Source organism: Pyxicephalus adspersus, chromosome 9 (genome assembly GCF_032062135.1).
Source record: "Pyxicephalus adspersus chromosome 9, UCB_Pads_2.0, whole genome shotgun sequence".
Taxonomy (NCBI): domain Eukaryota; kingdom Metazoa; phylum Chordata; class Amphibia; order Anura; family Pyxicephalidae; genus Pyxicephalus; species Pyxicephalus adspersus.
The window spans coordinates 25,626,755-25,643,910 of record NC_092866.1 but is presented as its reverse complement, the minus strand read 5'-3'; the positions used below and the strand labels follow the sequence as shown (position 1 = coordinate 25,643,910).

General features: G+C 34.4%; 1 protein-coding gene across 1 annotated transcript; it reads right to left on the bottom strand.

Moving 5' to 3' along the window:
* Positions 1–2,721: 2,721 nt before the first annotated feature.
* IRX6 (iroquois homeobox 6) lies at positions 2,722–15,568 on the bottom strand. Its single transcript, XM_072422508.1, has 5 exons — positions 15,270–15,568; positions 14,444–14,698; positions 14,103–14,212; positions 4,636–4,937; positions 2,722–3,547 (listed from the first exon to the last, which is right to left on the bottom strand). Exons 1-5 carry the CDS (start codon positions 15,312–15,314, stop codon positions 2,919–2,921), a joined length of 1,341 nt encoding a protein of 446 aa, XP_072278609.1. The 5' UTR covers positions 15,315–15,568; the 3' UTR covers positions 2,722–2,918.
* Positions 15,569–17,156: the final 1,588 nt, after the last annotated feature.

Sequence of the window (17,156 nt, the reverse complement as noted above, 5' to 3'; positions counted from 1 at the left end):
GAAAAATACGGTACTTACAATTTTTATCCATAGATCCTTTTAGAGATATTTTAAATCTTAACCTCTGTGGGGACTTCTCTTCTTGACATTATCCAGTTTTTCACAAGTAAGTGGCTTATACAGAACTAGTCACCCTAGTAGTTTTTATTTTATTTCAGTAAACTATACAGCTTGTGTATAGCAATAAATTATACCACTTCAGGATCCCTTTGAGACCTATACCACTGACTGTTCAAATATAAACTTCACACAACTATATACCCAGCATACATATGTTTGGTGATATATACTAACTGGGTTATGTTTTCAAACAGCACGTAGTCCTATTGTCTATGTATTGTATTATGGGTTAAATATTCAAATTCTATATGGTCCTATTGCTTATGTATTATGTTTTTGGACACAATTTATTATTATGATATTTAGATCTCAATTATTTGAATATACTATTTCTTTGTACAGATTGTCATCTAACACACATCCCCTGAAGAAGCGGCTAAAATGTCTCAGGATACGAGACGTTTTGCATTTTCTTTCTAATGCCACTATAGGATTGTTTCTGTTTAGCTTGTCGGTCACTTCTCCCATGAAATTGTTATTGGGAAAAGACCACTAATAATGCTGTGTTGTTTTGCTGTTTCTACCAACCAATATATTTACTTTGTCGCACTTAAACCCTAGCTGTCTTCGGTCCTTTAATTCTATCATTATATACATAGGGTGCGGCCTGATGCATTATTGAGGAATGTGATTAGCATCTTTCACTATTTATCTCAAGGTGAGGTTGTGGAAGACACAGGTCATACACCATGTCAAGACCGAGTACAGCAACAAGTCCCACGGTATTTACACTGCATTAGCAAGGGATCTCCCAGTCAAAGATGATAAAACAGACTGATCCTGATATCAACATTATAGAGTGTAATGTATTCACATTATAATGTGATTACATTAAGAGACTGAAGGATTTGAAGCAGTCTTCATCCACAGAAAAACACTTCAGAACTGTGTGCAAGTGTTCCTAGAGGAACTGATTCTGTTTTTCAAGGAAAAGGATGGTGACACCAAATATTGATTTGATTTAGCTTTTTCTTCAGTTCATTAAATGAACACTTCTGTTTGTTAAAGCATTCTTAGTTTAGATATAAATCCGGACAGAAATGAACCGCCCAGGAGGTTATTGTTCATGCAGTAAAATGCAAATGTGGTTTAGAGCGTCCAACATATTTATTTATATTAGGAAATTATTAGGGAGGAGGGCAATATTTAAATTTTTTTTATTTTTCCTAATGTATTTTTTTAAGTGCACTTTTTATAGTTGGTGTCTGTATATGACTAAAGTAGACCTGAGTCAGCATTTTCATACATCTATCTCAACCGCAACTAAATTTAGATCAATAATCTATTGCTAGGTTAAAAGCAGCTCACTCCCTGTCAGGAACCCTGTACTCAGCCACAAGATAAGCAGTACATCCAAAGTGGATTAGCACTTCTGAAAAAAACTATGACCTTTTATTAATCCATTAATGTAGACAAAATTACACATTTTGACTACAAGGGTCTTGTCATGCCTGATCTCCTTTGAATGCAGTGATCTATTTCTGTGATCTATTTAATCACTGACCTGTCATATCTAATAAAACTGAGGGACTTTAAACTGGTGCTGGACCAAAGAAGTGTAATCCCGGCACAGTTTCACAATGACAACTGGGACTCCTGTCATCAACGTGAGCAATCTGTTCAAAATCTTTTGATGGCTAGGTCGTGTCTGTACATCCATTATAAAACATCCAGTGTTATTCCTTAAAAAGTGAATATGATACATATTTTCTTTCTGCTTTACTCTAAAACAGCTATGATTCAATCAAACTGGCAAAAATAAAATAAAAAAAATCCTGTAAAGGTGCATTCTGTACAAACTTTCTCAGAAGAATCTCACCAGGAATGTAACTTTCTGGTCGTTGAATTGATTTACTACTCTTTTCAGGAGTTTTTACCCTTATTACATTACCAGAACTGATCATTTTAGTACAGCAGAATGACCATGCCAATCAGCAAAAAGCACAAATCCCCATTTACATTATGTATTGTGTTCATAACGTGTGTTGATTCAATGCATTACTGTGGAATAGGGTATTTTAAAAGTGCTGGCAGTGCATCTTAATGCATGTAAAAAAGTAAATCCTTTTTTTAATGCTGGCCATAACAACCAACAGCCTATGCAGTGTAGTGCACTGCAGGTAACTGTGGTTCTGCATTGTTGTCCATAACAAAGTGAGCTGCAGGTTGTGGTTTATGACTACAGGTGTGGGAAATCAAAGGAATATTTGGTGGGAATTGTAATACAAGTAGCAAAATGGGATACAGTTTAATAAAATATTTTGCAATGTTTGTAACTAGCCAGGGAGCAATTATTTATAATCTTCTTCAGAGTTATATCCGCAGAAATCGCCCTCCTGGAAACTCTGCTAAATGAACAGCCACATAATTTACTGAGGAACAACCTTAAGTGAATAAACAGACTCTTTATCATAGAGCTTTAAACTTAAAACAATTACAACATATAATGGTTAGGGTACAATAAAAAAATCTTAACTACAACTGGAAGATAAGCTTAATTGTGATGTATAGGTGTTCTCATACATTTCTGGCATGCAAATTGATGTTCTGCTCTGCATGTGATGTCTCTGGGTTACACTATTCTTTTATTATTGTATTATGAATATAAAAGTGAAAGATTAATACAAAACGAATACAACTACAACAACATTTGTTCATACAGTAAGCCTATTCAAAAACATGTGAACATTCTGTATATTGATAATAGGGAGTGTTGGTGTTCAGGTTCTGGTTGATATCAAAATCTACCATAGCATCAGTCATTCTAAAGTCACAGTCTATGGTTGGAATAACGTTTTTTAAATAGAAAATATCTTTTTAGTACAATTAGAGGGTGCAATACCTTCAGCTGTAGAATATGCATATGTTGCTCCAAGAACAGGGTTAGAACAGCTGCGTTGAAAAGACTGTCTGTTTAATGTGGAAGTGCTGAAAATCTTTGCTGACTGGGCACTTTCTTCAAAATAGTATTCTTTGTGAATTGGAAGTTTTTTACCGTGGAAAGACTGTGCCTCAATGCACAACCCATGAGCTCGGGATCCTCTAAAATAGAGACTTTCTGGGCTTACTGATCTACTTTCAGTATTTTCAGTAGTGCTTGGATCTGCTGTGTGGGCCAAGGACCAAATATGCGGTTGAGTTTTTTCATTTTCACAACTGACAGCAATTTTGCCAAAACAGTGAATGTTGCCTTTGCCCTCTATTATTCCCAAAAGTGATTCTTTGTTCTCATTGCTGCATAAATCAATGAGGCTTTTGTCATTTAATGTCAAGTTACATTCATTAATCTCTGGTGTGTAAGAAATAGGCTTGGTATCAGAAGTACGGCTTAGATTGCTTTTTGTGTCAGTCTCAATGCTTTTAAACTGTTCTGTGTCACTTAATTTTTGGTGTCTTAGGTTCTTTTCACAGTTGCATAATTTTTCATCTGGAATACAAAAGATATTTTACAGATAAACTAAAAACATGTAACTGAAGAACTGTAGAACTTTGGCAAGATAAATTGTTTTACATATGTGATATCTGGATTCACTGCTATTATAATCAAGTTTTTTAAAACAGTGGCCCCATTTTGAGCTTGTAAGTGCCATATCTTTTCTGCTGGGAAGTTATGTCAGGGTCCAGATCTCCCAGAACTTTTAGCTATTCAACCATTTACTGAAATGCTCCAAAATTGTTAGGGCTCTGGTACATCTTTACATAATATTACAGTAGCAACAAGTCATGTGCGCCACCAAGTATTAGTGATTTTTTAGTGCCTAAAGGTGTACTACAAACCCATTCCATACCAATTGACTATTTTATTGTAGTACCCTTTGACACACCATTATCTAATATGTTAATGCAGATATTAGTGCAAAGTCTACACATGTGCTCTCCTGGGATTGCATAATGTTTACATATTTTACAAACTGCTTTGGCTTGTGATAGCTAAATGCTATATAGCAGAAATTCAAGATACATTAAATGACATAAAATAAATAAATTATTTTTGTAATGCATAAATTCAAATTCAGCACCATTAGAAAATTGGGTTTTCTCAGTTGTCATAGTCCAATAGTTGATCATCATGGTCAAAGACATTATTCAGGATTGACCACATGTTTGGGCAGCCACACAATTTGACACACAGATACATTGCATTTCTATCTTTTCCCCAAAAGAAGCTTTTGCCTATTACTAAACCCTAGGACCATATTCTTTAAGCCCTTATGGATAGAGAGGCTTGTTCTCCCAAAACATGTTGGCTGTATAAGTTTTTTCTATATTAAGAAACATTTTTAAAATAATCACCAAGTACATCAACCTATTTACCGGGTTCTCCCACACTCAAGATTTCCATACAACTGTTTTTTTATGTGGCTTTCACTGACAGTAATATTTTGTTTTTTACAATAGCAATTAATAGCAAAACTTATAATAAAGCATGTTGATCTTTATATAAAAAAGACAACAGAATATGAGATGGTAATTCATGTTGCAAAACTAACCTTCTTAAATAAATTTTGTCATTACCTGGATCATCGCTGTCAAAATAATTTCTTTCTTCGCTTTGTTTTTCATCTGACTTTTCTTCACATTTGCTTTTTGGTGACCAAGTCATCTTATTCTCCTTTTTCAACCTTCTCCTTGCATTAGCAAACCAGGTAGACACTTGAGTAAGAGTCATCTTCGTTATAATTGCTAGCATGATCTTCTCACCCTTAGTTGGGTATGGGTTCTTCCTATGCTCATATAACCAGGTTTTAAGAGTGCTTGTGTTCTCTCTAGTTGCATTTTTCCTTCTGGCAGAGACAGTAAAATCCAATGCTCCAAACCTATTTTACAGATAATGAGTATCAGAAAATTGGATAATGATTTTAAATAGAATATCACACCACAAGTCCACAAATCAAATGCTAAAGAAACAATAAGAATGATACCAAATATATACCTTCCGTGAATCTTCAGCCAATGCACCCCCTCCCAACATCCCACAGGAAAGCAATTTATTACTTCCTGTTTCAGTGACAGTGGTCACTTGGTTAGAAATTCGAGTGAATCTCCCCACCAAGCATGCAGACAGCAACAATTCATATGACAGCAGGTTTTATCTAGGCATTGGAAATTGAAAAAAAAAATGTTCAAAATAACATTTTAATTCATAGTAATTGTATATCTAGTATTGTAAAATCTGATCCGCTGAAGCCATACAGGTATGGATGCGCACCTGGCCACTTTCATTTTAGTGGGTAATAAAAGCTGTATATAAAAACTGTTTTGCTTCAGTCGAGTTATATCTGTAAAAAATGTAATTCCCCCTATTTTACAATACAGTTAGTGCTGGTAGCTTTGCTAGCTTAGATCAGGTATCTGCTAGGCAGACCATCCTGCGTTATTTACTCTGTATTTAGAACCTTATCTTTTTCTCTCCCTACATCAAAGCAAAAATCTGTTTACAGCTTGGCACAATTCAGGTTGGCACAGACTGCAAATGTATGTCAGTTTAAATTACCTTATTTTTACACAAGGTTCTGTCCCAAGATGTAACAATAGTGTTGAAAACTTATTAGAGAAGAGGAGACATTTTGACTTCAGCACTGCTTTAAATAAATAATGATAATTGTTTACAACATGTAGTGCTTTACTAAGTAAATGTCATTTAGTTATGACTATCACAAAAGAGAAATTGTCCAGAAGGGAATTTCAATTAGCCCCAGTAAACAGGTTGACCGGTATGTGCCTAGCCTCAAACAATTCTAGAAATTCCTTAGGAAAGAAGGAAAGGGAAGGCTATTTGAAAGGCAACCATTATTTAAAATTATAAATGAATAAAAACATAGCTTTAATAATTAAGATTGGTACATGAATAAAACAGTCATATGCATAACTTACAAAAAATAAAGTACAAATGGATAAAATCACAATTATATTGATATTGCTATGTTTGTATAGAAAAGAAAACAGTTTCCTTTCCCGACGCGTTTCAGCCAGAGGGCTTTCTCAGGGGATATGGGAAACCAATAGCAAGCTTTAAGTGCAAAAAAAAGTTGGCTTAGTACACATAATCTTATCAACAGAGAAAGTTTTCTTTTCTATACAAACATATCAATATATAGCAATATCAGTTAAAGTGTGATTTTATCTATTTGTACTGTATGTTTTTTGTAAGTGTAATTTGTATTTTGTATTTTTGTTAAAGTATGATGTGACACTACCAAAAAGATTACCAAAAATGATTTACGAAATCAAATGAAACCTTATTGCTACAAAATTTTTACCACCCATAACCAAAATCAATCCTAATAGATCAATACATACAAAATATTTAGCTATACCAGCTAGCTTTCTCTTTTTGGTAATTATTAAAAGATTTTTAATTTTATATTTGCAGCAGCTTTGTTGATAGTTATTGTCCCAGAAAAATTCCCAATGGGCACAGCTTGCTTGTTGTCATCAGAGAAGTGGAACTAAAAATAAAAACAACAAACATACTGGGTACATACACTAGCAGCAACATTAAAACTATTTTTATATTCCTTCACAAATTTTAACTAACAAACTCTAATTTTAGCATATCATTTAAGACATGTATTTCCTTCCAACAATGTTTACAGACAGATTGTTTACTTTTTTATTGACTATATAACAATTCAAGTGAGTAACAACTGTACATACACTTTTTTTATTTGTTTAACTTGAGTGTTTTGGGTAGCCTTACAGACTTATAATACGTTGCTGAAATTTTGGTCCATTTCTCAAATTTTTTAACATGGAGGGACCCTTGAAATAACTTTTAGGTTTTTAGTAACCCCTTCTATAATTACTATATCCGCAGCTCAGAGTATATTAGTGTGGTGCTCAGTAGGAAGTATACCTCTTATGTTGCTGGCCATTGGGAAGAATGTCAAATTTATAGAAAATCAAAATGATCATTGGTGTCAGTTGGAATGACCTGAGAGGCTCAAAATGCTCATGGTTGAAAGAACCCTTAGCAACCTTTGGAAGAACCCTGGTTTAGAAACACCACTCTATACTGAACTGGTGTAACTGACACAGGTTTGTTGGCCACCTTGCTCAAACATTTTTTTTCCGTTTTGCCCACACTTTTTTATTTGGATTGAGGTCAGGGCTTTGTAATTGCCATTCGCTACCTATTAGGGATGAGCAAGCGAAATTTTTAATTTTGATGTTGCGGTGATTCGGGCCTTTCTCGCTTACAGAACATGTAAGCAAGAACGGCCTTGTGATTCACCAGGAGGTCGTGTTCTCGTCAAACTCAGATGAACTCTCAATGGAGAAACTCTATTGAGAGTTCATCTGGAGTCACAGCTGATTGGGAGCACTCGTGTGCCTCCAATCAGCTGTGACCTCAAGTTCCCTCAAGTTATATTTGTATATTGTTTGGAAATTGTTCCCAAGGATATAACAGGTATGTGGAGATCCACATTTTTTTTTCTTGGCTGATTTCTTTTGATTTTCCAATTATGTTATTGAAACAGGCTGTGAGTTTGAAAATAGACAATAATATATATCCCCATGTTGACTCCAACTAGGATAATTGTCTTCCACAAAATATTTTCCTAATTGCATAAAGACTTGACATCATTTTCTGTGCATATGAAAAAGTGACCCACTGAAATTGTGATATAGTCAGCAAAATATAAAAATTATATCTGTGAACATTGTTGGGAGAAATAATTTGACCTGAACAGAGTTCTGTAGATGTCATAAATGATATGCTGAATTTTATAGTTAGTTATTATATTATCTGTAGAGAAGTTATAAAGGGAGTTTTTATGTGATTTAAAAGAATTTAGGTGAAAAAAGTAGTGAGTGTGCAATAAAAAATATAGTGCATAATGGCCTGAGTAGAGAGTAGCACTAGTTTTTAAAGCAAGCCTCAACAGTTGGTTTATGCTATCCAGAATTTATATTTTTTTATATTTTTGATTTAAAAGTCTGTTATTTTGTTGATACCACCCTGTGAGGGAAGACTGTTTGTTGTTGCCATTTCTTGGGCTAATAAATACAGATAGGCACCCTAAAGAGACACTGTCATCTGGAGGTACCACATTTGCCTGTCTGCCATGTGAAGCTAATCCTTACAATATATATTTATAGTCCGAATTTATTGTTTACAAATGCCCAGTACTGCCACATTCCTAAAAGGCCCAAATGAGCTTCACCCGACCTCTGACTCCCCTAAATTTGAAGCTCTCACATCACTATCCTAAGCTTCAGCTCAGGCAGAAGAGAGGGGCACAGAATAGCATGTAATGTGTAGACTGTCTATATGAATATGTATATGTGCAATATGTGGTCATGTTTGTGTGCAGTGCAGATTATCTACAGTGTGTTTGTGTGTAAATATATAATGCTCCCAATGATATGGGGGGCATTTTTTACTCCTATTGACTGTCACAATGTCATTTTTTTTTATTTCCCATTAAGCAAGGATGTTTTGTTTTTTTATCCGACAGTAAATGCTTTTTTGCATTTTTTGCTCTCATTGATCATTAAACCATAGGCATTTTTACTGCCACTAATTTTTGTAACAGGGATAATTTTTACTCTCCCTGATAATGCAGAGGTCATGTTTTTCTTGCACTGATAAGTAGAGCAGGTACATTTATCAAGTTAGAGCATTTTATAGTTTTCATTTGATGCTTTCCCAGGTCCTTAATAACCTAAAAACATCCCACATACTACATATAACATATTTAAAGTAAATCTGGGAGAAAATGTTCATTGCAGGCTAGTGACCCCCTATTTTTTCATCTCCGATTGGCCAGATGATAGATGACAAAAATATGAATCTTACTTGCTGTTCTGTCTATGGGTCATATAATTTGTTCCATGTTTTATTGATACTACATTTCAACCAATATGCAAGCAAGCTTAAAAAAACATCTTGTCTGATGGAATTCCACACTGTACATTTTAATTCACCTGTGTGAAAAAAGTTAAGCAGCCAGTGACTTGTACTCATTTTAAAATGTGGCTCCAAATGGCAGTGAAAATAAAGTTTTACAGACAAAACTCACTGTGGATGAGAAAATGGTATCATTATCAACTGATGTTCAGCCTGACCCTTTCACAAAGCTACCATTTCTGCATCTAAAGATAAGAAAAAAGTGTTTTGTCTGCAAATGGATTACGTTAAGATGATTCAGATTCATGTACATGAAGTGATTGATATTCATTTATAAATGATTCCCCCAGTCAATTCCTCTGAAATTCAGCAGTTGTGATTTTTATGGTTGTATTTTTCCACTGGTGTCCTTTTAAATGACTTGTTTCGCCACCTAGTGACCAATTGTCAAAAATGCACCACTGTCATGAATGAATAGGAAAGAAACAAATTTTACGAGCAAAGTGAAAAGGGAATAGTATTTGATATTTGGTAGTAGGATATTAGAAGTATATATTTGATAAAAAATATTTTGTAGGTTTTAAATGGCATAAGCTGATGTAGCAGGGAGTAATTGTAGTGTAAAGAACAATAGCTGCCATATAATCAGAAGCACTAGAAACAGCTCCACACTCACATGTAATGCAGTGGATGTACTTTATTTGGACCAACCAAAAGATTATCTGCAACAAACTTCAGAGTTTACCCCTAAACATTCCAGAACAGACAGTAACATGTAAATGAAAGAGGTGGGAAAGCATTCCACTGATAAGACAAACTAAAGATAGTACACCTTCCCACAATGGGTTAGCCTCGAGCCTCAAGTTTGCAAACAAGGGAGTACCAAGCAAAGAAATATGGCAAATGAAAAACTCCCAGCAGGTTTCAAAGTCTGCAAGAGCACTGCAACACACAGGCTACCCTAAACCATGTAGGGACCTTTTGTAATGAGGGTGTCCTTATTTAGGGTCCAACAAAATGAAGAGGTTACATTAAACATTAGGATTAAATCTAGTCCAATGATTGGCTGCCACCTCCTGGTACCAGGAAGGCTCGTAGAGAGGTGGTGCTATCCAGACAAGGGATGTTTAACTTTTGGCCCAGGCACTGGGTATGGTGCCCAGTGAAGTGGGTCTAAGAAAATAATCTGGGTATTCAGAGAACAGGGGAGTCAAATGAATGGGAAGAGCCTGTTGGCCTGGGCTCAAGGCATTATCTAGCCAAGACTTGGATATTTAAATCCTGGTATCCATGGAAGTGGGATGTTACTGGAGAATGCTTTAATGGTTTATAAGGAAAGGATCAGGTAAGTGCTACCTACATTCTGTGTGTGATTCTTACTTCTCCAAAACATAAGCTGTCATTCCAGAAATCTTGTACCCCAACCCTCACTACTGTTGTTCAGTGACTTGTTCAGTAAAACCCCTTGAATATATATATATATATATATATATATATATATATATATATCCAGAAAGAAAGACAGGAGACTCAAATTAGCATTTTCATGCCGTAATGACTTTCACCCCCTTGGATTTTGCTTATTTTTGTGAGTAAAAGTGGGCAGAGCGTCATGAAATTAAAGTGAACTCTGAAATACCTCCTTGCAGCAAGTGAGTTTGGAGCTAATCTCCCACAACATTAGCAGTACCCATGGGGATGAGTGCTACAAATATATCCCTTAAAAGGTATAATGATACACCACTTACTCAACATAGCAATTTAATAAAGCTAGACATTTAGAAATAAGTGACTTAATACCTTAACAGGTGACCAACACCTGTCTCCACAAAAAAACTAACCAAAAAAAAAAAAAAACAGTACAATGCATCTGCAATCTAAAATAAGAAAGTATCCTAGTTTTGATTTTACGTTGTAAAATGAAATCTCTAAAACAGTAAATACATTTATTTTGATTTCAGCAAGTTTCCTTCAAATGTCTGTTAGCGCCTCTAATTTCAAAAACAAAGGACAAAATCTTTGTTAGGCTTAACAATTCTTAAGATCTAATTTTGGTTTCGGGCAATTATGATGCAAAACATGATAGAGTGCTACCTTATGTCACATATCTTTGTCAATAGTCCTTCTCCTACACTCTTAGAAGGATGGGGAAAAGTAAGGGTCAGATGTTTGCCAATACTGTTTGTAGAACAGGACGTTTATGTAGATAATAGCTTATAACTTTACATTTAAATTAGTCTGCTATCAGCTTCCTGAAAAAAATGCATGTCTGTTCAAATATTAGATTTCACAAGTAAACTTTTAACACTAACCCTTTCCTTCCACAAAACTGTGCTGATGATGTAAGTACCAGATCTTTAGGTACCAGAGAAAACCAAGATTGCTTTGCATGTCAACATAGGTAGAGATTAAAACCCTAAATCGGTATGCAAAGAAAAAACAGTTACTCTCAGCAGGAGTGAAAACGCTCCTTGCATGTTCTTACCTGAAAACTCCTAAATATTTGTTCACAGATCAGCCCAAGAATGAGATGTGGAGCATGTTTCCAGGTATGGTTGCCACCTTACCCATCGTTACAGTGAAAGGTGCTAGATAAGTGTAAGAATAGTGAAGGTTCTAAACAAGAATATGTCGTTCAATAACGTTTAGTGGAGAAAAATGTGTCATACATAGCAGGTCAGGTTGAAAAAAGACTTAAGTCCATCAAGATCAACCACTAGGGAACCTATGCAATGAGCTATGGAAGGTAGCCAATAGTTATAGATCATAGCTATCATGTTTATTCAGAAATGAATACAGTTCAATAAAATACATATATTTTAATGCCCTTTGGAGTTATACTAATTGTGAAAGTTCTAGTGTAAATGCTGAGACATGTAGTTTCAAAGCAGTCTCAGTTATACTTGACCTTTATTTCCACAAACAATAAAGAATACCCCCTATCAGAGTAGCTATAGGAAATTCCCTAATCCTCTTCAAATCAAACTTCTTTGCTGAGCTAGACTTGCTGATAATACTGGTGACACTAAGAAACTTACCTCTCAGACCTGGTTGAGTTATGCTGCATTTAGTCCTCAGTAACTCCCTTACTAGCTCTAACATGACCTAAAACATTGAATTGGTAAGAGGTAATCAGCAAATAAAGACTTGATACAGCACTATTCTGACATCTACTGTAAACAGCCCACCGCTCAGTACCATCAATTTATTAGCTCTTCTTACCATCAGGTTCTGCTCTGAAAAACTTTCCAATTAAAGGAGGGCGGTGTGTATACCCTAGTATTAGCCAGGCAGTTATGAGCCCCAGAGAGTGTATTAACCCTATGTAAAAGATTGCACCGTCCCATGTCTGCTCCTAACAACAATACTGCAGACCATGCCACAAAATCTATTTCTGTGAGACATCTCAAATCTCATGGCCTATAGAGACATCTCAGTATGACATGGCCTATAGAGTCTTCATTCCTACATAAAGCAAACCTTACACTGCTACTGAGAATATTTAAATAGTGGCAGCAGACTTAGATACCAAAATAAAAGTGGCTGATAACCTGTTTTTTCTTTTCTAAACCTTTTAACGTACTAAAATCACAAAAGATGGCTTTTCAGCTGACAAGAGTTGATACTAGCCCCACTTTCACTAGTGTTGGCCTTAGCTTTCCAATAGGCTATTCATCAATATGCATTTTAATGATCTGATTCATTTACCCAAAAATATACATATAGAATTATTGTCCATATTACTATTACCAGGTTATAAAAACATACAAGTTTATTTACCTATTTATTTTAAACAAGTATGGTTTCAATCCTACCTAACCCTAGAAGGAGTAAATGAAGAGATATTTTAGGAAGAGCAGCCACTTTCTTGGGGATTGTAAATTAGAGGGAGTGGAAATGTTTTCACCATTGTGGTTGCATTGTTGGTAACATGAATCTTTACATACAGTCAGGTGAAGCTGCTTTTGCTAGCAGCATATAGACACATATAGGTGTTTATTATGCATTATTAGCTGGATGAACTTCTTATCATGTGTAATCTGGTTAGACATGTTTAGCTGTTTTCTTTTGTTATGTGCCTTTATTATATACAAATTTCACTTTGAATTTTACTTTTTTCATTGTAAAACAAGGCAGAATTGATGAATTTTTTCAGTCTTTGATTCATCATAGCTACCTTGTTTTACAATGTCACTCAGTAGTACTGTAATCTGTAACATACTGTAATAAGAGCAGATTGGAAACAATATGTAGAGTGAAGGCGTACCTATGAAGGTATCTGGAAATTGGCATAGAGATTAAATACCGTACAGAGTTATATGCTTAAATACAATTATTGGTTAACTATTAGGTGTTGGAATGATTAACAGAAGGAGTAAAACGAGAAGAGTGGTGTTGTCAAGCACTTCAAACAGGCTGATCTTCACCACACAGTTGGCTAGCATAGGGCAGGTAAACATTTTACCTTTAGACAGGTTAAGTCATCCCCAGGTGCCAGCATGTCAATTTCGCTTTTTGTTTGGATACTCCTCAAACCTGGGGGCATCATTGTCCAAACTTCAACATACATGGTCAAAAGTTTGGTGTCACACCTCACCTCTTGCACTTCACTGTTTACCAGTGAGTCCAGCAATCATCATAACCCTTAAGTGTAGGAAGGGGAATAAATCAAAATGTGCATACCACAGTACTTTGGGTTTAGAGGGCTAGCTTATACACTTTTACACGAACCTAGATTTGATGACTATGGCTTTCTGTTGGCTTAAAGTTTTAAACTAGATATATACAGCTATGCTTTTAATTAGTAATACAAATTCCCTGTAACCTCATGCACATATTTTTACTACACAATTTTTCAAAATTATTTTTCAGTACAATTGAAACAACCATCATTATAGCATAACTATATTTTTGCTTGTATTATTCAGCATCGTATTCTTGTATTATTCTGCATTAGCATTCTTCAGAATATTAGAGTTTAGTTAGTTGATAAGCTTACATACATTTTTCTCTGATAAGCTCGCTTGGAGATTCATCACATAAAGTGTTAGTTGGTGTGTGGTTTGATGTCTGTTATGCCATCACAGACAGAACATTATATATTCCTATTGATCAAAGAAATCCTTACCTATCATACTGGTACTGCCCCAAGGAATGATCATATGGAGGATATACAGCAGGTTGAGATATCCCTGAATGCAACGAGGCGCTAGAATCCTTCATCTCATACTGAGAGGTCTTATATTTGTAGAAAAAAAAGGAAATTGAATTACCATACAATGGAATATTTACCGAAAATTACATTAAAATATTATTTAGGATTATTTTTACATTTTTTTAAAAAAATATTTTTTTTTCTGCCACTAAGTGGTAAACTCTGGCTATGACATAAAATTGTACTATAAACACATTGAAACAATAAAAAAATCAAAAAACTGAAAAGATGTCAGGAATTTAAATGCTACTCACCAAGGTTGAATAGAATGCTGTAGGATCGGAGCTGCAAGGAAGGTAACTGGCATAGCCTGGGCTTGTTGTGGTTTGTGGATTGTTATACATTCCAAAAGCTGCATTAAGATCAGTTTTTGTGCTGACCAGCAGCCTTTTCTCATATGAAGGACAGCAGATGGCAGAAGTCTGGACAGAAGCAGCAGAGATCACAGGCAAAGATCCGGATACAGAAGTATCGTAACAAATTGTGCTTGGATTTACAGAAATCAAGAACTGTGGGCACAAACGCAACATACAAAAGCTTATGTTGAAATTCAGAAATTATTTTAATTCATTCTTTCAGTTGTTATAAAATTAAATTATGTGTTCACGCTCTGATTTTTTACATATATCTATATATACAATAAAAATATCCATATATACAATAAAAGAGTTCATCCTTATTGAAATTAGAATACCCTTAGTATATTATAATACATTATTAGATTAAATAAAGCTAATACTAATTTATACATGCAATTTTATTGTTGAATTATTTAGAGATTATAGGATCTATTTTTAAAAATTTTCATCCAGGATTTACCCAACATTGACCCAAAATTTAGACATTTTAAACATTTGATTCAACTAGAAAATGTAAAATGTAGACACTCAGTTCAAGTTGTATACAGTAAGTCCTATGTGTCTTAAAGAAAAATATGAATGTTATAGGATACTCTCACAAATTGTTCAATATAATATATAAATATATACACACACAAATAAATTGCCTGTTAATGCAATAATCTTCCTCATGTCTGCGCTATTGGACTGATAAATTAAAGTACAGAGTACTGTCACTTACCTGTGAGTTGCTGCTGTATGGATAGCCAAACTGTGAAAATGACATCTTTTTGTGTTTATTACCATAGACAATAGTTCACAAGCTGATGATCTGTAATTAAAGTTGAATCTGGTGCACATCCCAGGGCTGTGCTTTTAATAATAGTATTTGTAATCATCAATTGTAAAAGTACAAGGAATTGCATGTAACAATTGCAGCATCTTCAGATTCCAGGTCAGCATTCCAAAGCGATTAAGCCTCTGGATAAATCATAGATACATAATTCAGCTGACAAGGTTAAAAAAAGATATCTTGCAAGATAGGAACACAGTCTGATGTGTTATTTGCTTAACAATCTATCTATATATAAATACAATATATATTTTTTTACAATCATCCATTGAAAAGAAGGATATATACGTCACGGTAATCCCAAACACAGTCCAGGATAGGATCCCAGCCATCATTTGATTTTTCTTGATAGGCTGATGTTCCACATCTTTATTAACCCCCTCAGCACAGTCATTGTACCTAAGTCCATTGCTGATTTCTAAGCAATAGCATTAGTGAAATAATTTGTATTCATAAAGCAGTATGTCTTCAAGAACAAATGTAAATCTTTGTTGTTAATAAAAATTTTTGGACAAAAATAATAAATAATAAAACAGTTGTGTTTGTCAAATATATCAATAATGTTTGTGATGCTCAAAAATCAACAAAAGCTGAATAAAGTTTGTAAAAGTAGACAATCTGAAAATGTACTACTTTGCAGAATGTTTATAAAAAGTCACATTTTGCATATTAGTTATATGTATAAACCATTATACTGTTAAAATGGACAAAGTAAATATTTGTAAGAAGTATGTGTACACCATTGCTAATACTTTAAATATGTGACTCTAAAGGCTCTATAAAATGAGGAATCTGACATTCCCTCAAACATTCCCTGTTATATATAGAGCCCTAAATTAGTTTCTAGCTAAGTATATTGTGTTATTTACCTGATGATTAACACACCAGTAAAAGCTTGATAACTACAATAAATGAAAAACTAACACAAAACTAAAAATGTTCTGCAGTCTGTTTCATTTACCATTTCTGATCTCTGACAGCCTCTATAATCATTGTATTCTTACCCTTTATTCATGTCTAACATGTTCCTTGTTTAATTCTGTGATGTATTTCTTTTTTTGTATCTTCAGAGAAATAGCATTTAAATAGCATTTATTGGGCAAAAACTTGGAAAATAGTATGGATGTAGAATGACGAAAAGATAGGATAAAAACCATAAGTCATTAATATGTCAAAATAACTAATAAGGACACATTATAAGTTTTTAGCAAAAAGTTAATATCCAAGCATCCAAGGACATATGGCACAAGCAGACCACCAGCTTAAAGACCCAAATTACTTACATGCAATGCTAGATAATTGCATCAGCTGAGAAACTAAAATTTATTCTATTATTTAACTATATAATTTTCCTGAATTTACCAGTGGAAAATGGGTGACTCTAGACTGGGTTAACAATCGGGTTTAGATTTCCCAAACCTTTTTTGGAATTTGACCTTAACAGTGTTAGATGGAATCACTGTTTTACATACCTAGTTTATTAGACCCAGAAGAAAAATGTGTACATTTTGTCTTTTTGGAAGCACACATTTCCTATGCCTGTACAATTGTTGTAATATTGCTTCATTTTATTATAGAGTCTATTATACAATGATGTACTATTCCATTTGGAACTTTCTAAATGGTAATATATCACAGAATTAACATATTTTGTTTTCAAATCTAACACATGGAGATCCAAGTAGGGTATTGTACCATAGCAAGCCATGTGCCTTCCTAAATATTGGGGGTCCCAGTGTTGAGAGACAGTGTATATTCCCCAAATCTGGTTCCCCA